This window comes from Gavia stellata, chromosome 29 (genome assembly GCF_030936135.1).
Source record: "Gavia stellata isolate bGavSte3 chromosome 29, bGavSte3.hap2, whole genome shotgun sequence".
Taxonomy (NCBI): Eukaryota; Metazoa; Chordata; class Aves; order Gaviiformes; family Gaviidae; genus Gavia; species Gavia stellata.
In genome coordinates this window covers 4,772,940-4,792,484 of record NC_082622.1, presented here as the reverse complement: position 1 = coordinate 4,792,484, position 19,545 = coordinate 4,772,940, and the positions used below count along the sequence as shown (strand labels likewise).

Below are 19,545 nucleotides of genomic sequence, written 5' to 3'. Positions count from 1 at the left end.
CCGCCACCTCCTTGCAGAGCCCTCGGCAGGGCCGTGCTGGGGGGGGGGCGGGGGAGCCCCTTGCCCCCCCCCCCCCATTGCAGAGGTTTGGGGTGCACGTTGGGCGCGGGGCGTGGAGGGGGCGGCCCCCGGGGGGGAGCGAAACTGGGGTGTCCCCCGCCCAGCCCGGGGGGCGCAGCCCCCTCCGCTTCCCCGGCGGGTCCCCGCGGCCCCGCTTTCCCACGCGGGGCTGAATAATTCATGGCCGGGAGAAGCGGGAAGGCCTGGCCCGGGCGGGGCGGGGGGGCGCTGCGGGAAGGGCGGCTGGCAGGGAGCCCTCCTCCCGGGGGAGGAGGAGGAGGAGGAGGAGGAGGGAGAAGACACCCCCGGGACTCCCCCGCGCCGGTTCCTCGAAGCCCGGTGCTGCAGCCGCCCCCTCGGAGCCCGCCCAGGGGCCAGGGGGGGCCCGGCTCGGCTCCGCTCGGCTCCGCTCGGCTCCGCTCGGCTCAGTTCGGCTCAGTTCGGCTCAGTTCGGCTCAGTTCGGCCCGGCCCGGCGGGAGCTGTTCGCGGTGCTGAACGCCGTCGCGCAGTCCCGGGGGCCGGGGGTGTGGGGGGGGCCGGGACCGGCGGAGGGACCCGCCGCAGCCCCGGGGAGGGTGGCGGAGCCCCGGGCACGGGGCGGGGGGGTGCGGGGGCTGGGGGGGTGCGGCTGTGCCGTGCGTGTGCAGTGCGCAGGGCGGGCGGTGCTCAGGCGGTGCGTTGTGTGTGCAGTGTGTGCAGTGTGTGCAGTGCACACAGGGTGTGTGCAGTGTGTACAGGGTGTGCAGTGTGTGCAGTGCAGGGTGTGCAGTGTGTGCTGTGTGTGCAGTGCACACAGGGTGTGCGCAGTGTGTACAGGGTGTGCAGTGTGTGCAGTGTGTGCAGTGTGTGCAGTGTGTGCAGTGTGCAGTGCACACAGGGTGTGTGCAGTGTGTACAGGGTGTGCAGGGTGTGCAGCGTACAGGGTGTGCAGTGCACATGCAGTAATTGCAGTGTGTGCAGTGTGTGCAGCGCACATGCAGTGTGTGTAGTGCAGAGTGTGCAGTGATTGCAGCCTACAGGGTGTGCAGTGCACACGCAGTGATTGCAGTGGGTACAGGGTGTACAGTGTGTGCAGTGTAGGATGTGCAGTGTGTTCAGCGTACAGGGTGTGCAGTGCACACGCAGTGATTGCAGTGGGTACAGGGTGTACAGTGTGTGCAGTGCAGGGTGTACAGTGTGTTCAGCGTACAGGGTGTGCAGTGCACACGCAGTGATTGCAGTGTGTGCAGCGTGTGCAGTGCGGTGTGTGCAGCGCATGCAGTGTACAGGGTGTGCAGCGCGCACACGGTGTGTGCAGTGCGTATGGGGTGTGCAGTGCACACGCAGTGATTGCAGTGTGTGCAGTGTGTGCAGCGTACAGGGTGTGCAGCACACATGCAGTGTGTGCAGTGCAGGGGGTGCAGTGCGTGCTGGAGGTGCAGCCCCCGGCGCCCCGGAGCCCCCCCGAGCCCGGGGCATCCCCGCAGGCGGCGGGGCGGGGGGATGCACCTCCGGAGCGGGGCCCCCCCACGGGCCGGGCCCCCCGGGGCGGGACGAGGCGGGACGAGGCGGGGCCGCCCCCCCCCCCCCCGCCCCCCGCCGCCGCCGGGGCCGCCTCCCGCGGGCGCGCATGTGCCCGCGGTTCCGCTCCGCTCTCCCGGGAGCTCCGCGGCGCCGCAGCCGCCACCTCCCGCTGGGACCGGGCCGAGCCGAGCCGAGCCGAGCCGAGCCTGGCTAAGCCCAACGTAACCGGGCCGGGCCATGGCCCCGCCGTGCGCCGGGGCGCTGCGCTGCGCGCTGCTCTGCGCGCTGCTGTGCGCGCAGGGACCCGCTCCCACCCGCGCAGGTACAGCCGGGGAGCGCGGAGGGGGGTGCGCGGGAGGGGGGGAGAGGGGAGTTTGCAGCTTTGGGGCAGCTGAACTTTTTTTTGGGGGGGGGTCTTTTTTCTTCGGGGGCTCCCCTCGCCCCCGGCCCCCGCGGGACCCCCCGTGATGGGGGTGGGAGAGCCCCGTTCCCTCGGCTGGCCCCGGTTTGGGGGGAGAGGGGTCCCTGCTCCTGCTCCCAGCCGGGGGGGCTGGGACCCCAGGGCCACGAGGGGTGACTTGGGCCGCTGCGGGACAAGCGGGGTGCAGGGTCCGGCCTCCTCTCTAAAAAGTGGGGGGATCTCGTGGTTCGTGGCGGTTTCCATGGGGGAGCGGAGCCGTCAGCCTCCAGCCCGGGGTGCCTGCAACTCCAGACGTCAATTCCGCAAACCCCAGGTTTGCTTCTGCTTCCTGTCCCCCCGCTGCTCACGGGAGACATTTCCACCCTGACTTGTCCCACCGGCACCCACGCGTCTTCCCAGAGCACCCACTGGGATGGGGCTGCCCTCAGCCGGCCCCGCTGCCCCCCTTTATTTCCCTCTCCCTCCCCACACCTGACGCCAGGAGCGGGAGTTGACAACGCTGGGCTCAAACGTCTGTTCCCGTGCCTGCCGCGATAAAAATAACTTAAATTATAAACCTGCCTGAAACCCTTGCGAACAAAGTCCTACTTTCCCATTGGTTCCCGGCAGGTCTCTAAATGCTGGCGGGGGGGCCCGGTGGCGTGCTCACCACGCCGTAGCCATGGCAATGGGTCCGCAGCATCCCGCTTCGTGCCTTATGCCACCAGTTGCCCCCTTTGCTTTTGCTGGGGGGGGGTACAGGGAGAAGGAAAGTGCCTCTTCTATGAGCCAGGCATGGCCTGGGTGGCCAGGAGGACCCTAAAAGTTGGGGGGGGGGCAGGCTGGAGCTGCCCACCCCAAAGGGCGGTGGTGTGGTGGGAAGCCCTCTGCAAAGTGCTGCCGATGGGGATGGGGTGCAGCCGGCACGGCAAAGCCAAGCGCGAGGCCGGGTGGGTCGCTGCGTGGCCGAGACCCTTGGGGAGCCGGCCCAGGGGGGTTCCCAGCCTCCTCCTGCGAGCTCTGGGGGGGGTTGTTTGTCCCCTGAGAGCCTGGAAACATGTCCAGGATGGGGAATGGCTCCCAGTTCCTTGTGGGGATGGTGCAAACGTGGGCGTGGGACTCAGCGAGGTGCAGGCAGGGCTCGGCCGCGGCTCCCCGTTGCGGCCTCCCTCGCTGACAGTCATCGCTGTAAATTAATGATGAGCGTGGGGGGGGAAGAGCCTGTGGCAGAGCAGCTCCGCAAACACCCAAGTGACTCACTGCCATTGCTGGGGCCATGGGGAGCGGGGGGGTCATGCGGGACGGTCGGGGGGGGCAGAGGGGCGATGCTGCTTAAATAACCCCGACCAGGCTGCCGGGAGCAGCTGGGCCGGTGCTGCTGCCGCATCTCTTTTAAACTTCCACCAAAAGCTCCGGGGCTGGGGTGGGCTTGCCCTGCGCTGGGGCCCACCATGGCTGCGGGTGATGGGGTGAGCCCTGCGTGGCTCGGGTGGCCGTGGGTGCTGGGAGGGGCTGTGGGGTGCGGGATGTCCCCTTTCCAGAGAGCTGGTGATGCTACAAACACACCTGCAGCCGCCCCGGGCCGGGTCTGTTAGTGGGTTTGGTGCTGCGAGAGGTACCTTCATCCCTCCCGCTGCATCGTGAGAAATCCTCCTCTGTGGAGCAGAGGGTCCAGCCCCGACCCCGGCTGACGGGGGGACGGATGCTGGCCTGGACCTCATCCCTTTCCGCCCATTTTGGCAGGAGAGTGCGGCGAGCTGAGGTCCTGTGAGACATGCACGGCCGGCACGGCCTCGCACAACGCCAGCGGCTGCGTCTGGGTGGGCTGCGGGACCCCCGAGGAGCCAGGTGAGGGGGTCGGCAGGGCAGGGTCAAACCCGGAGGGGGCTCAGCTGTGTGGGGGGAGAGTGAAGGGCTCCCACAGCCGCCGGTGCTCACAGCCAGGGGTTATCCCGGGCCTCTGACCTGCCACTGGGCTTCCCCAGTCCCTGCCGCTGGGCTGCGGCTGTGCCAGGACAGTGCTGGCAGCTCAGCACCCTTGGGTGCCTGGTCCCAGCTGCTTTCCATGATCAAGGTCCGTCTCACCCGACCCATCCGGGGGGAGGCATGGGATCCGTGCCAGTGGGCAGGGGTGCGGGATTTCAGCGTGTGCTGCTTCCAGCCATGCTGGGCTTGGGGTAACGCGGGGAGCCCTCCACCTCCCCATGCGGGTGGAGGAGCCCCAAGTGATGGAGGTGGGAGAAAGCCGGCTGTTTATAAAGCCCTTGTTTGGGGCTCTTCCCTGTGGGGGAGCGGATGTGATCCCCAGCTCGCAGCCCCTCGGATGGATGCCCATCCCTGGGTACGAGTCCTCGCCATCCCAAACGCTCGGGTGCCCAGGGCAGCCCTGGGTCCCAACACCGTTGGCTGCACTGGGTGCACCCATGGGCTGGTCCCTTGGGAAAACCCTGCTCCCTTTTCCCACAGAGACGGGGAGCTGCACGCAGAGAGGGGTGGCAGCGCGGGAGACCTGTGTGCTCTACAACACCAGCACCCTGTGTCGAGGTAACCCCACTCCCCCCACGAGAGCGGGTCCCCCCAGGTCCCAGCACCCCCCCACCCCGGACCCAGCAGCCTTCGGGATGGAGGTGCTGCCACCGGTGCCAGGGCCGTGGGGATGAAATCCCACCCCCAGGACACGGCCATGGGGCAGGGGATGCACGGCGGTGTCCCTTGACAACCCTTTTCCCCCCCTTCCCTCTGTCACTGCCTCCGGCAGCACTGAAGTCCCCCACCGAAGAGCCTCCGTGGTCCCATAGCGAGGAGCCGGCGACGCACTCCCCAAGTGAGTGGGTCTGGGGGGGGCGGGAGGTAGTGGGATGGGGTGGGGGGTCCGGGTGCCCCAGGGGACAGTGGCCAGTGGGATGGGACAAGCCGCTTCCCTCTGTGTTTCGCATCCCCTTGGGAGGGATGAGCAGAGCCGCCCTTGGGGTTGCATCCGTGGAGCTTCAACCTTGGCTGTGCCCCAGGAGGTGCCAGCGCTGTCCCCAGAGTCACAGCTCCGTCCCCCTCTCTGCCCCGGGCAATGCTGCCGTGGGCTGCAGCGATGCCAGGATGGGGCTGGGGGGGTCATAGCACCCTGCAGCCCCACTGAGAACCAGCCCTGCTGCCATCCTTGCCGGGAAGGGCCGTCTCCGGCTGGGTTGGAGCTGGGGCTGGTTGTGGAGGAGCCTCTTCCAGGAAGCGGGAACTGGAGAGCACTGGGCTAATTATGGCGGGTAACCGGAGCCCGGAGCCCTCTGAATTATTGATCCCACTGGGATCCTTTCACTGCTGGCTCCTCTCCCGCACGGTGCCGGCTGCTCCGGCACGGGAAGGGGCCGAGCCCATCCCTGCATCCATGTGTTGATGGGGACGTCCCAGCCCTGTGCAGATGCTGGGGTCTGTGCGGACCCCAAATCCCATCTTTTTGGCTGGGGCATCAGTACCCCAGTGATGCCAACAGCACCCATAACCCCCCCACACCCTGTTTTCCCCTGCCATTAGGGACCACCACCACCAGCGCCCCATTGACGGGCAGCCCTGAATTTCACCCGCCCGGCTTTGACACGGCCAGCTTCATCGGCGGCATCGTGCTGGTGCTGAGCGTCCAAGCCGTGGTCTTCTTCATCATCAAGTTCATCAAGTCAAAGGACAGCACCTACCAAACGCTGTAAGGCTCCCGCGCCCCCGGCCGGGATGGAGGGGGGGCACCCGTGCCGGCTCGTGCCTGGGCCAAGCCCGCCCTTGAAGCCAAAAATGGGGGTCAGCCCCGGCGCGTGGGGCTCCGTGGCCCGTCTGGCCGTGTCCTGTCTCGCAGCTGAGTGTTGTCTCCCGTGGCTGTTTGTGCCGGTCCGTCCTCGCCCGGTGGGAGGGGAGGATTTGGGAGATGGAGGGACTCATCCTCCCCTGCCTGTCCCCTCGCCGGTGTCCGGCTGTCCTGCCGCCTCCTCTGTCTGTTGCTGCCTGGCCAGATCCTGGCTCCGAGACCTGTGGGGAGCGCGGGGTCCCCACATCTGTCCCCCCTGAGCTGAACCAAGTGGGGGCTTGTTGCTCTTCTCCCCCCTCGCCTGGTGCCATAGGGCTCGCCGTGTCTAACGTGGGGGGCCGTGCCCCATCTCTCTTTCCTTGCACGCTGCCAGAGAGGACAATCAGTAGGTGCTGGGTGCCGGTGGCGATGGGGAGGGGGCTCCCCCCCGCACCCCCAGAGCTTCACCCTTCCCTCGCCCCTCCCCGGCGGGGGGATGGCGTGGTCCCTCTCTCCTGGTTTGCATGAAGGGGGGGTTCCGGCTGGTTTGCTGTTTTCCTGGGAGTTGTTAGCGGTGGAAGGGAAGGGGGTGTCCCCCCCTCGCCCCCCTTCCATGCACGGAGCCCCTGGCGGGATGCAGCCGATGCACGGCCCTTTGGCACATCCATGCCCCTTCTGCCACCTGGGTGAGGTGTCCCCGGCCCCCCCCGGCCCTGCAGCAGCAGGGCCCCCCCCTCAAGCACCCTCAGCAGGACGGGAGCTGCAGGGCCCAGTCTGACCCCAGTTAGAGAGCACCCAGCAGCCCCCCTCCCCACCCTGGGCCATCCCTGATCCCCCCGCTGCACCCTCTGCCCCATTGCCTCCCCACAGCCTTGGGGCTCACCGGGGGGGGCAGCTTGGGGTCCCCTCTTTCCCCCACGGGCTCTCAGGTGCTTTTCCCTTCAGCATTTTGGCTGGAGCACCCAGCCCCCTGCTCCGACCCCCCCAGCCGCTGCCCCCCCCAGCCCCTCCGTGCCCGCCGGAGGAGCAGAGCCAGGGACTTGCTGTGTGCTTTTGCTGTGCCTCTGTGTTGCTGGGAAGGGGGGGTGGGGGGGGGTCCCCAGCCCCCCCCCCCGCTTCTGTGTGTTGTTTTGGGGAGGGGGGTGCGTGCTGTGTGCCGTGGGGTGAGACTTGTAGCTCGGGCTGCCCCAATTAAACTCTGCGAGGTGGTGTCTGTCTCGTGTCCCGGGGGGTTCGTGTAGCGTGGGGGGGGTGCAGGGGGGGGGGGACACAGCTGCAGAAAGCCTGTGCCCCCCATCCCTCCCCTGCGGTAACTCCCATCCATGCACCCCAGTTCCTCGCTGCGGGGCCAACCCTTCCCCATGGCATTGCCACCCATATGGGTGCAGCAGGGTGGGCACTGGGGCACCCCTCCCTGCACCCCACTCCCTGGGGGCTGTGGGGGGGCTGGACACACACACACACACACCCCCCCCAGGGCAAAGCTGCCCGGGCCCTTTCTGCTACACGCTCTTCTCTGTCCGCTGCACCAGGATCTGAGGCCACCGCATGCCCCGGGCTGGGGAGATGCTGCCCTCGTCCTCCCCAGGGCAGGCAGAGAAGAGGCCAGCGCTGCCCGTGTCCCTGCCCGCTGCCGGTGTCCCTGCCCGCTACCGGACTGTCCCCCCCCCAGCTGCAGGGCCCCTGCCCGAACCACAACTATGCAAAGCCTGCTCTGCTCCAGGGCTGCCCGCTCTGCCCCGGCGGGACCAGGGTGGGACATGTCACCCAGGCTCGACCCCTGTCCCCAGCACAGCCGGGGATGCTCCTGGGGGGGGTTTGCACCCAGCGTGGCCACAGTCGCACCCTCCGGCCGCTCGCTGCGGGGGGGCAGAGCAGGGTGGAGGGGGGCAGATGGGCACAGGGGTCCCATCCAACCCCGAATCCCAGCCTTGGGCTCCCCCCCCGCCACCCTGCGCTTGCCCAGGGCACCCCAGGAGATCGGAGGACACGTGGCCGTGGCTGGCAGCAGCGTGGTCCTTTGCTGGCCAAGCCCCCAGCCCCACACCGGGCAGAGCCTGAGCCGGCGCCGGGGGGGACGGAGACCCAATAAAGGATTTTCCTCCTGTTCCTGGTGTCCGTGTTGTTGTCACCCGTCACCCCCAGAGCCCCAGCGGCGGGTGCTGCCCTGGGAGATTTTGGTTGCAAACCCCATACCTGCAGTTGGGGATGCGGCTTCGTCCTGCCCACAGGTTGGTGTTGGTGGGGGGTCCCGAGTGACTCCAGTCCTCCCAGTGACCAGGGGAGGGGAACCAGTATGGGGAGGGGTCATGTCATGCTTCAGGATGGAGCAACAGGACATCGTCCCTTCCTGTCCCAGGGATCTCAGCCCGTGGTGTCCCCCTCCGTGGGGCATGTCCCCTCGCCTGGCCCCGGGGGCTGCAGCGGGCAGGGGTGGCCGGGGGCCGAGGCTGGAGGAATGGGGGGAATAGCTGGGCTGGGGTCCCCGGCTCCGGACGAGCGTGGGCCAGGGCTCAGGGAGGGGGGAGACATCCAGCCCCGCCAACGCTGGGCACCCCAGGGATGGCGATGGGGCGGAGGGACGCGTTCCTCCCCGCAGCGGCAGGGGAGGAGGCCGGGCAGGGTGTGCGCCGCAGCCACCCACCCCTGGCGCTGCCTTCCCCGAAACGGCGGTGGGGCTGAGCCGCAGGCCTGGGCAGGCAGGGCTCCGTGGCCCCCCGGCCCCCGCCGTCCCCGCTCCTCCCTCCTGCCCCGGGCTGGCCCGGCTCTGCCGTGGGACCAAGGCTGGGATGGCTTGTCTGCCTGCGCGGTGGTTGTCTGTCTGTACAGTGGTTGTCTGTCTGTACGGTGGTTGTCTGTCTGTACGGTGGCCTGTCTGTCTGTACAGTGGCTTGTCTGTCTGTACGGTGGTTGTCTGCCTGCACGGTGGCTTCTCTGCCTGTACAGTGGCTTGTCTGTCTGTACAGTGGCTTGTCTGCCTGTATGGTGGTTGTCTGTCTGTACAGTGGCTTCTCTGCCTGTACAGTGGTTGTCTGTCTGTACAGTGGCTTCTCTGCCTGTACAGTGGTTGTCTGTCTGTACAGTGGCTTCTCTGCCTGTACAATGGTTGTCTGCCTGCGCGGTGGTTGTCTGCCTGTACGGTGGCTTCTCTGCCTGCACGGTGGCTTCTCTGCCTGTACAGTGACCTGTCTGTCTGTACAGTCGTTGTCTGTCTGTACAGTGGCTTGTCTGCCTGCGCGGTGGCTTCTCTGCCTGTACAGTGGCTTGTCTGTCTGTACGGTTGCCTGTCTGTCTGTACAGTGGCTTGTCTGTCTGTACAGTGGCTTGTCTGCCTGTATGGTGGTTGTCTGTCTGTACAGTGGTTGTCTGTCTGTACAGTGGCTTGTCTTCCCGGGTGCTGTGCCGCCCCGTCCCCTCTCCGCCCGCAGCTCTGCCCGCACGGCTCCCACCCCCCAGCCGGGCCCACCCGCCATTTCCATCCCGTCTCCATCCCGTCTCCATCCCGTCACCTTCCCCGGCCCCTCGCCCCGGCCGGGGGGATGCGATGGGGGTCTCCGGGGGGGTGGGTGCTGCCGGGCCCTGCACCCCCCCAGAGAACCCCGGCTTCGCTTCACCGCCGCTCCCACCACCCAGGCGACTTCGGGGCCGTTATTTCGCCTGCGACATGTGCCGGGAGGGGGAACCGGCCCCGGGCCCCCCCCCCCCGCCCCGGGCCCCCCCCCCGCCCCGGGTCCCCCCCCCGGGCCCCCCCCCCCCCCATTTCCTCTTCCCCCCGCTCCCGTTTCGCAACCGGCCCTTTGCAACCCGTGCCCGTCGAGGGGCAGGATCCGGCCGGGGGTGTCCGTCCCGTCCGGTCCCGGGGGGTGGTGACGGGCGCGGCCGCCGGTGACTCAGGGCCGGGACAGGCGGAAGCGGCGCCCGGTGCCCGGGGCGGAGCGGGGCGGAGCGGAGCCCGGTGTGGGGCAGCCCCGGTGTGGGGCAGCTCGGGAAGGAGCCCGGTGAGTGGGGCGGACCCTCCCGGTGTGAGCCGGCTCGGTAGGGAGCTCTCCCGGTGGGGAACGGGGCAGTCCGGTGCAGGGCACGGGCTCTCCCGGTAAGGACCGGTGCAGGGTACGGGCTCCCCCGGTAAGGATCGGTGCAGGGTACGGGCTCTCCCGGTAAGGACCGGTGCAGGGCACGGGCTCTCCCGGTAAGGACCAGGGCGGCTCGGTGCAGGGTACAGGCTCCCCCGGTAAGGACCGGTGCAGGGCACGGGCTCTCCCGGTAAGGACCGGTGCAGGGTATGGGCTCTCCCGGTAAGGACCGGTGCAGGGTACGGGCTCTCCCGGTAAGGACCGGTGCAGGGTACAGGCTCCCCCGGTAAGGACCGGTGCAGGGTACAGGCTCCCCCGGTAAGAACCAGGGCGGCTCGGTGCAGGGCACGGGCTCTCCCGGTAAGGACCGGTGCAGGGTACAGGCTCCCCCGGTAAGGACCGGTGCAGGGTACGGGCTCTCCCGGTAAGGACCGGTGCAGGGTACGGGCTCTCCCGGTAAGGAGCAGGGCAGTCCGGTGTAGGGTACGGGCTTTCCTGGTGGGGAACGGGGCAGCCCGGTGCAGGGTACGGGCTCTCCCAGTGCTTGGCGTGAGCCGCCCCGGTGGGTCTGGCTGCTCTGGCCATGGAGATGCCGGAGCCCCCCCCTGTCACCGGGAGCTGCTGGCAGGACCCGCTGGCAGTGGCGGGCACGACGGGCCGGCCGGTGTGCCGGACACGTGGATGGTCGGGTGGGCGGCGGGCGCTGAGCGTCGTCTGCGTGCTGGGCCGGGAGCCATCCGCCTGCCCCGCGCTGCGCAGCCTGCGCGACGCCTGCCGTCACCTGCGGGCACGCCTGCACACCCTGCCCTTCGGCACCCTGGCGCTGGGCGACACCGCCACCCTCGACCGCTTCTACAACGCAGGTGAGGATGCGACCCGCTCTGCCGGCGGCATCCCCGGCCTGGGGTTTCTATCACCCTCCTTTTCCTGCTGTTCTGCCTGGTTATCCCAGCTGTCCAGGAATATCTGGGCCGAGACTTTCCCTATTCCCCGCGCAGCTCCCAGCGGAGCTTTGCCGGCTGTGCGCTTGGGTGCTCCGCTGTTTGCTTTTCTGCCTTCCTCCTGTTTGCTTTCCAGGGTGGTTGGATATTTGCCTGGACGTCTTCCTCCCTGGAGTTAAATACGCGGGTGGGATTTCGGAAAGGGTGGGTTTTTTGTGGAGGGTTTGCTCAGGGTTCAACCCTGTGCCCGGGGGACAAGCGGGTGCCCCTCGCTGTGGCTTCGGGTGCTGTGATGGCGGGGGCCATCCCTTCTCTTAGGGGACGCGCACCCAGGGGTGGCTGGTTCCCCTGCCCCGTGAATTTGGGGTCTGGTGTCGGTCCCGTGAGCATCCCTGCCATCCCGCCCGCAGACGTGGCCGTGGTGGAGCTGAGCGACTCCGTCTGCCAGCCCTCCCTCTTCTACCACCTGGGTGTCCGCGAGAGCTTCAACATGTCCCACAACGTCCTGCTGTGCTGCCAGGCCGACCTGCCCCCCCTCCAGGCCCTGCAGGTCAGCAGGGACGGGGACAGGGACACCCCGGTCCCCTGGGTGCTGCTTCTCCAGGGTGGGAATAGCCCCGAGCGCCTGGAGCATCCGTGTTGGCTCCATCCCTCCCCGGAGCCAAGCCGAGTTCCCACGGTCGCATCCTGCTCTGGCAGAGATTTCCCTGTGTCCGGATGGGATGAGGAGGGGGTGGCTGGGGACCCCGGTGAGCTCCGGAGCCGGGTGCGGGGTGCTGGGTGCTCCCCCGGCCCCAACCAGCCGGGAATTTGGGAATAGGCGCTTTTCCCTGGGAAAAGCCAATTCCTTGGAAGCAAAACCCTCCGCACAGAAGGGGCCGGCTGGAGGGGTTGTCGCCTCTCGGGGAAAAAAATGTGGATGGGAGCACGTCCAAATCGTCCCCAAACGTCACCTTGTCTTGGGGGATCACCCGTTCGGAGACCCTGTCCCTGTGCCGGGTTTGGAGGAGAAGCCGGTTGCGTTTGCAGTCCTGCCCGGGGTGTGGGGGGGTCCACACGCAACGCTCGCGGTGTGGGGACGACCGGCCACCCTCGCGGCTCAGCCCCGGCATCCCTCGCTGTCCCTGGCTGTTTTCCAGGTAACTCCGATCCCTGAGCCTGAAATCAGCTGATTTCTTTTGCTCATTAAACCCCTCCTCCTTCCCTCTCTCCCCAGGAGGACATCTGCCAGAAGAACTCGGTGCGTCTCTTGTCCCCGTGCTCGCTGCCGCGGTGCCGGAGGGTTTGAGCCCCTCTCTCCCCCTGAGCTGCCTCTCCCCAGCCTCGGAGCGTGAACGCTGCAGACAAGGAGCGAGACCTCTCCACAGATCTGAGATGGAGCGGGTGTCACTTGCTCAGGGCAAGAGCCAGGGACAGCAGAATGGAGAGGGGTACCTGGTTTTGAAAAGAACCAGGTGTTCACTCTGAAGCCTAATGATGGTAGTCAGATATAAAGCTGGTTTGTCTTTCCCTGCTAAAGACTTACGGAAGGTGGTTGTGTTAGTATGGCCTGTATGGTCCAAGCAGTGTGGGCAGGCTTGGGGAGAGGGGGCTGGTCCATGACACAAGTAGGGGAGTTCTCAGCTCGGCTGGCACAGCCGCTCACCCCTTCTCCCCTCCATCAGGACCTCTGCGGCAGCTACACCTTCATCCCCTATGCGGTGACCCCCCAGAACAAGGTCATCTGCTGCGACGCTGGGGCCGTGAAGTGCCTGACGGAGTTTTTCCAGCCCAGCTTTGAGACAGAGACCTTCTTCACCCCGCTGACAGCCCGGCTCATCCAACTGCTGGAGGGCATCCCCACCGACTCCTGGTACTGCTGCCCACCCCTCCGGCTGCCGGCAAACCCCCATGCCCACGTGGGCTGGCAAGGCTTGGCGGAGAATTGCCACCACCCCAAAAGCCCCATGTCTCTGCCCTCCATCCCCAGCGGGTATTTTCGGGAGATGATCCGGCGGGATATCCGAAGGGCACGGGAGATGTACCGAGGGGAGCAGCTGAGCCGGGAACTGGCCCGCATCCAGCAGCGCCTGGACAGCATGGAGCTGCTCAGCCTGGACATCGTGGTGAACCTCCTCCTCTCCTACCGCGACGTGCAGGTGAGGGGATTTAAACATCCCGGGGAGGTGCTGGGGACCGTGGCGGCATCCCGGGGGGATGCTCCACAGCCTGCCCTTGCTCGGAGGAGCTTGCAACCCTCAGCGCTTAACTGGTACGGGGAGAGCATCGTCCCGCGGAGCCGGGGACGGGCAGCCTGGGCACCACTGGCTCAGCCCCGCTGCCATCCCTGCAGGATTACGATGCCATCATCTCGCTGGTGGAGACCCTCCAGGCGCTGCCGACCTGTGCCGTGGCCGAGCAGCACAACGTCCGCTTCCACTACGCCTTCGCCCTCAGCCGGTGAGTGACACGTACCCCGGGCATCCCGCTGGCACAGCGTTGGGGGACCGAGGGGCTGCGCTGGCGGTGCTGTTGGCCAAGCGCCGATCGCATGTGCGCAGGCGTAACCGTGCCGGGGACCGGGAGAAGGCCCTGTCGGTGCTGCTGCCCGTGGTGGAGCGCGGGGAGAGGGCTGCACCCGACCTCCTCTGCTTGTGCGGCCGCATCTACAAGGACATGTTCATCGGCTCCGGTCTCACCGACACCGAGACGAGGGACCGGGCTTTCTACTGGTGAGGCTGGGGACAGGGCTGGGAGCTGCCCGCCCGCCCATGCCCCCCTCCGGGGGGTTTGCAGGGGCTCAGGGGGCTTTCCGGGCAGCGCAGCCCCACGTTCAAACCCCCACAGCAGCACCGCAGAGGCAGGTGATGCTAATTCCTGCTGGGCTTTTATTCTTTTGCTTCTTTTTTTGGTTTTTCTGCTTTGGGAGTGCTCCCCCATCACAGGGGGGCAGCCCCAGCACCCTGAGGCAGCCGTGTTTTGGCTGGCAGGCGGGTGGCAGCGCCCGTACCCTCCACCCGGCATCTCTGCCCAGGTACAGCAAAGCCTTCGAGGTGGAGCCGAGCCTCCATGCGGGCATCAACGCCGCCGTCCTCCTCGTGGCCGCCGGCCACCGGTTCGAAACCTCCGTGCAGCTGCGGCAAATCGGTGGGTGCCCACCCGCAGGTCGGGGACAAGGACCCACCAGGGATGGGGACCAAGCAGTGGGGTCCGTTGGCATCAAGGCACCCCTGGAGCGGCCGTGCCCGGGTGCGGGGTTGCCGGCGGAGGGGTGATGGGCTTTGGCTCCCACATCCAGGGGTGAAGCTGAGCTGCCTGCAGGGTCGCAAGGGCAGCCCTGGGGAGCTGCGCTACTACTGGGATGTGGGATTTTGCCTCGGAGCCGGCATCTTGGCCAATGACCTCAGCAAAGTCATCCAAGCCTCTGAGAAGCTCTACAAGCTCAACGCACCGGGCTGGTATGGCACAGCACGGCATGTGCCCGCCTGGGCGAGACCGGGTCTCCAGTCCATGGTGGCTGTGCCCCAGGAGGGGGTTTAGGGGCTTTTGGGGGTACTGGGGACATCTCTGTCTCCTCTCTCGCCCCCCCACATCCCCACAGGTACCTGGTCTCGGTCATGGACACCTTCCTGCTCTACAAACACTTCCAGAGGAGCCCGCAGGTCCCCTCCGCTCGGCAGGAGCTGGCTGATTTCTGGCTGGGCTTCCTCCTCCAGGCGTGCCAGCCCTTCGTCGCCGCACCGCGCTGCCCGGTGAGGGGCTCCATGGAGCCGACCCCTCCCGCCCAGACCCCCGGACATCCCTGGGGACCACCCGGTCATCCGGACTCACTGGGGATTTGGGAAGGCACTGAGCAGCCCACCGGTGCCAACCCCAGTGGGTGGGTGGGAGGGGGGGGATGCAGGGTTGTGGGCTGGGGACCCGGAGGGTTGGGGGGCTCATCCCACAGCCCCCCGCTGCCACAGGTCCTGGTCCTGGAGCTCAGCAAGGTCCTGCGGCCGGCTTGGTTGGCACTGCAGGATGGCACGGAGGAGCCCACCCTGACACTCGCCCTCGTCCGCCCCATGGAGGAGGTAGGGATAGGGCCGGGGGAGCTGGGGGGGTCCCCACCAACCTCCTCCTCACCTGCCTCTTCTGCAGAAAGCGGCATCGAGCTGGACCTTCGTGGCCACAGCCATCCGGGGCGTCAGGTGAGTGTGTCCCTGGTCCCCTCGCGTCAGGACCAAGGATGCCCCCCCTGTGACCGCAGCCCCTCTGCCCGCCCCATGGGCAACCCCTCTGCCCCACCGCTGATGGGGTGGGGGGTCCTCTTCCTCCAGCATCTGCAAGTACGATGAACGGGGCTGCTTCCTCTACGTGATGCACGCGGAGGAGGATTTCCAACTCTATTTCCCCTCCCAGCAGCACTGCCGGTGGTGAGCGGGGGGGTGGGGGGCACAGGGACCCCCACATTGCTGGTGGGGGCATGGGGGGCCCCCAGTCACTGCCCTAGTGAGCGGGGAGGGATGGGAGCATGCCCTTTCTTCCCTACCTTAATTTGGGGGGAAAGGGGTGTCCTAGGGATCCAACCCCTGCAACTGGGTCCCACAAAGCAGGGTGGCACAGGCCCCCCTTGTGCCACTGGTGGGGGACAGACTGGGAGGGGGAGCAGGAGCCCCTCTGTGCTGGGGGGTCGGTGGCTGGGATCCCCAGCATCCTCACCGGGGCTCAGGACCATCGTCCTCCCGCCGGCAGGTTCTGCGACCAGATCCAGTCCCTCCTGGCCGAGCAGGCGGGAGGCGGCGAGGAGGTGCCCAGCCCCACGCAGCCCATCCTGGAGGTGAGATGGGGACACGGGGTGACATGGGGTGACACAGGGTGCTGGGTGGCACAGGCTGCCACCCTGCATCTCTGCCCACAGTATAGCTACGAGTACTCGGAGGCGGGCGAGCGGGTGGTCCTGGGCAGGGGGACGTACGGGGTCGTCTACGCTGGGCGCTGCCTCAGCAACCAAGTGCGCATCGCTATCAAGGAGATCCCGGAGCGGGACAGCCGGTAGGTGCCATGCCAGGGGGTCCCGGAGGGTGTCGGGGGATCCTGGGCAGCCCCTCACCCCGGTGTCCCACCGCGCAGGTACTCGCAGCCCTTGCACGAGGAGATCGCCTTGCACAAGCACCTGCGGCACAGGAACATCGTGCAGTACCTGGGCTCCATCAGCCAGGATGGCTTCATCAAGATCTTCATGGAGGAGGTGCCGGGAGGTGGGCAGTGCTGGGGATGGGATTTGGGGGTCAAAGGGGGACACGTGAGCGTATGTATGGCCTAAACGGGGGCGCTGCCCTTCTCCATGCCCCCTCTCCAGGGAGCCTCTCGTCCCTGCTGCGCTCCAAGTGGGGACCCCTGAAGGACAACGAACCCACCATCGTCTTCTACACCCGCCAGATCCTCGACGGGCTCAGCTACCTCCATGATAACCACATTGTGCACCGCGACATCAAGGTGAGGGGTTGGGGGGCATCACCCATCCTGGGGGCACGAAGCCTGACCCCCTCATCTCGAGGGGCACCGGGGAGCCAGGAGCTGCCCCTCCATGCCCAAAACCCCTGGGGTGTTGCCCTGCTCGAGCTCCAGGAGCTTTTTGTGGCTTGGTTTTATTTTGGGGTGCCCTTCTTACACCAGGGAGACAACGTCCTCATCAACACGTACAGCGGGGTGCTGAAGATCTCCGACTTCGGTACTTCCAAGCGGCTGGCGGGCATCAGCCCCAGCGCCGAGACCTTCACGGGTAAGGGCAGCCCAGGGCTGGGGGCGGCGGGATGCTGAGGACCAGGCGATGATGGGGTCTGCGTCCTTGTACCTGGCATGGGGAAGAGGAGCACCCACCCCGGGGGGAGTTTGGGTGATGGATACAGGCTCCTCTCACCCCTCCTCATCCTCTCCCCAGGCACCCTGCAGTACATGGCACCAGAAATCATCAACCAGGGGCCATGGGGTTATGGGAAGCCAGCGGATATCTGGTCCTTGGGCTGCACCGTCATCGAGATGGCCACGGGCAAGCCCCCCTTCGACGAGCTGGGCAGCCCCCAGGCTGCGATGTTCAAGGTGCCCATGGGGTTGGGCAGGGGCTGAGGGGGTTCCCCAGCCCTGAAATTGCCCCCTCCTTGGGGTGGCCGGTCCCTTTGCAGCCCCCACGAGTGCCTCCCCTCCAGGTGGGCATGTTCAAGATGCACCCAGAGGTGCCCGAGTCCATGTCGGACAAAGCCAAGACGTTCATCCTGCGCTGCTTCCAGGCCGACCCGGCCGAGCGGGCGACGGCCGCCGCGCTGCTGCAGGACCCCTTCCTCGCCGATGCCAGGAGGGCCCGGAGCCGGGCCATGCCCCCGGTGAAGGGTGAGTCTGGGGGGGCAGGATAGGGGGGGGTCTGGCATCAGCTGCTAAATAACCGTCTCCATCTCCATCATCTCCCTGGCAGGTGATTCCCCCGACTTTGGGCAGCAGGATGGGGATGTGGAGAGCAGCGATGGGAGCAGGGGGTGTTCCTCAGCCAGGCAGGACACCCCAGTGAGGGGCACAGCAGGCAGCCCCCTGCTCCCGTGCCACCCTGGCGAGGCAGCCTCAAGCCACAGCTACTTGGGGTAGGGCATCCCGGGTCTGGGGGGATGGAGGGACCCCGGCGGGGACCCCTCCCATGACACCCAATCCCCCTGCCATGTCCCAGCACTGCGCCCTGCGATGCCCCCTCGTTGTGCCAGGGCACCACAACCCTCCCCACTGCAGCTTGGGGGGCTTGCAGGAGGTCCCCCATGCCCTCTGCCAAGCCCAATGGCCGTGCCCACCCTGGGGCCACACTCCTAAATGCCCGAGGCTGCGGGGGGGCAATGCCAACCCTCCCCATCTCCCTCCAGTACTGCCCAGGGCTCGGCCGACTCCGACCGCAGCCTGCGCTCGTCCTCCCCCGAGGAGAGTGGGGACGGGTTCCTCCTGCGGAAGGACAGCAAGCGCCGAGCCACGCTGCACCACGTCCTCACCGCCGAGGCGCCGAGCATCATCGCCACCTTGGAGGAGAGCCAGGTGGGTGCTGGGTGCCCCGGGGTGGGGGGGTCTGCACAGCTGCTGGGCAGAGGGTGGGCATGGTGGCAGCCCCTGAGCATCTCCCTTGCCCACCCAGAGCACGGCGGGCGCGAGGTTGGGCTCGGAGCATCTCGCTCAGCTGCTGAGCTGCCTGCGGAGCTACATCCAGTGCCCCAGCCAGCACCAGCTGCGCCAGGACCTCCTGGCACTGCACACCCGGCTGCGGGCGGAGGGGCTGAGCCTCCCCCACCTCCAGGCTCCTCTCTTCGGCTTCCAGGCAGCGGTGAGTGCCGGGGCTGGCGTGGTAGGGTGCCGAGTGGGTGATGCCCTGGTGCAGGCGATGCCCTGGCACGGCTCTGCCCCTTCCAGGTGAGACGGGTGCTGCGCCGGCATCACATCAAACCCCACTGGATGTTTGCGCTGGATGACGCCGTGAGCCAGGCGGTGCAGGCAGCTTTTGCCGTGCTGGTGAAAGGTGGGTGGCACTGGGGGCACGGCCAGGATGTGGGTCTGGGTCCCACCACCGCGGCCAGGGGGTGGAGGAAGAGGGCGGGTGGGCTGGGGTGGGCTGGGGGAGTTTGGGGTGCTGGGAAAGGGATGTGAGGGGGGAGCCATCACTGGGGCAGCCTTGGCTGGGCCCAGGTCCCCATTTTGTCCCCTGTGCTCTGGGGTCCGAGGCCATCGGGCACCTCTCTGTGCCCACAACCACCTCTGCCCCCGCAGACCTGGGATCAAAAGCCAGCTGCCTGGGAGGGGGTGGCACCAAGGACGCGAGTGACAAGGACGACCCCATGCCACCGAGGCTGTCCATCCTCAGGAGCCGACCCCAGCAGGACAGCACCAATTCGGGGCTCGGCACCAATTCGGGGCTCGGCACCGGCCCCAGCACCCAGGCGGATCCCCTGCCCTCCCTGCAGGCATCCTCGGTGCTGGTGGCACAGCTCTGCCACCTCCGCACGGAGACGGGCAGGTAGGACTTTGCTGGTCCTTGTGACTCCATCTCCCTGGGTGCCAGTCCGTGTCCCCCTGGGTGCCAGTCCGTGCCCCCCCTGGGTGCCAGTCCTTGCTCCGCTGTCCCCCAGGCTGCTCCAGGAGCTGGCCGAGAAGGAGCAGGAGTGGCAGCGGCTGATGCAGCGGATGCTTCGCTCCGGGGACGATGACACCATGGTCTCCAGCCAGCCCGAGCATGGGGAGGCCCCCCCAGGGTGCTTTGTCCCGGGGCAGGATCACTCGTCCCCGAGGCCCCGGCCCCTCCAGGGACAGGCTGACCCCCTCCTCCTCGAGTGGCTGCAGCAGCACGGCACGGACCCGGCTACCACGGCCACGGTGAGGCCCATGGCCATGCGGCACACGGAGCTACGTGGAGGCTGGGGGTCGGGCCCCGCTGGCATGAGTGGGGCAGGACCCCCTGGCATTGCCCCCCAACACCCTCCACCACCTCCCGCAGCTCCTCTCCCACGGCTTCACCCTGCGGGACCTGCTGGGCTGTGCCACCCGCGACGACCTCTTCTACATGGGCATCAGGTACCCCGAGCCTGCGTTGCCCCTCCTGGCGTGGCCGGGGTGGGGAGAGCAGGGGGGCAGTGCTGGAGGGGGGGGACACGGCTTGGTCCCCTCTCTCCAACAAAGCCCCCCTGTCCCAGCAGACGGGGGCCTGCGTACCGCCTCTGGGCAACCATCCTGGAGCACCGGCGGACCCTCGCCCAGCGGGAAGGGGAATGAGCCCCGGCCCCAGCGCCGTGACACGTCCCCAGCCACCGGACCCCCGGGGC

General features: G+C 67.6%; 2 protein-coding genes across 2 annotated transcripts; both read left to right on the top strand.

The window, feature by feature from the left end:
- Positions 1-1,801: 1,801 nt before the first annotated feature.
- CD164L2 (CD164 molecule like 2) lies at positions 1,802-5,659 on the top strand. The gene is made up of 5 exons (XM_059830668.1): positions 1,802-1,901; positions 3,711-3,812; positions 4,431-4,508; positions 4,723-4,788; positions 5,490-5,659. Exons 1-5 carry the CDS (start codon positions 1,802-1,804, stop codon positions 5,657-5,659), a joined length of 516 nt encoding a protein of 171 aa, XP_059686651.1.
- A 4,727-nt stretch (positions 5,660-10,386) lies between these two features.
- MAP3K6 (mitogen-activated protein kinase kinase kinase 6) lies at positions 10,387-19,495 on the top strand. Its single transcript, XM_059830667.1, has 28 exons — positions 10,387-10,666; positions 11,155-11,294; positions 11,961-11,984; positions 12,409-12,596; positions 12,714-12,882; positions 13,077-13,183; positions 13,285-13,455; positions 13,758-13,870; positions 14,022-14,181; positions 14,325-14,475; positions 14,689-14,796; positions 14,864-14,913; positions 15,043-15,138; positions 15,458-15,542; positions 15,624-15,757; positions 15,836-15,963; positions 16,065-16,201; positions 16,382-16,487; positions 16,647-16,804; positions 16,888-17,092; positions 17,175-17,337; positions 17,608-17,773; positions 17,871-18,056; positions 18,143-18,252; positions 18,660-18,743; positions 18,856-19,099; positions 19,221-19,297; positions 19,420-19,495. Exons 1-28 carry the CDS (start codon positions 10,387-10,389, stop codon positions 19,493-19,495), a joined length of 3,816 nt encoding a protein of 1,271 aa, XP_059686650.1.
- The last annotated feature ends 50 nt before the right edge of the window (positions 19,496-19,545 follow it).

What these genes read in the sequence shown, in the direction of transcription:
- CD164L2 (XM_059830668.1), top strand. Translation starts at nt 1,802, where the DNA reads ATGGCCCCGCCGTGCGCCGGGGCGCTGCGCTGCGCGCTGCTCTGCGCG. An exon ending in CACCAGCACCCTGTGTCGAG is followed by an intron (nt 4,509 to 4,722) that starts GTAACCCCACTC and finishes TGCCTCCGGCAG; the next exon opens with CACTGAAGTCCCCCACCGAA. An exon ending in GCCGGCGACGCACTCCCCAA is followed by an intron (nt 4,789 to 5,489) that starts GTGAGTGGGTCT and finishes CCCTGCCATTAG; the next exon opens with GGACCACCACCACCAGCGCC.
- MAP3K6 (XM_059830667.1), top strand. Translation starts at nt 10,387, where the DNA reads ATGGAGATGCCGGAGCCCCCCCCTGTCACCGGGAGCTGCTGGCAGGAC. An exon ending in CGACCGCTTCTACAACGCAG is followed by an intron (nt 10,667 to 11,154) that starts GTGAGGATGCGA and finishes TCCCGCCCGCAG; the next exon opens with ACGTGGCCGTGGTGGAGCTG. An exon ending in GGCCATGCCCCCGGTGAAGG is followed by an intron (nt 17,093 to 17,174) that starts GTGAGTCTGGGG and finishes TCTCCCTGGCAG; the next exon opens with GTGATTCCCCCGACTTTGGG.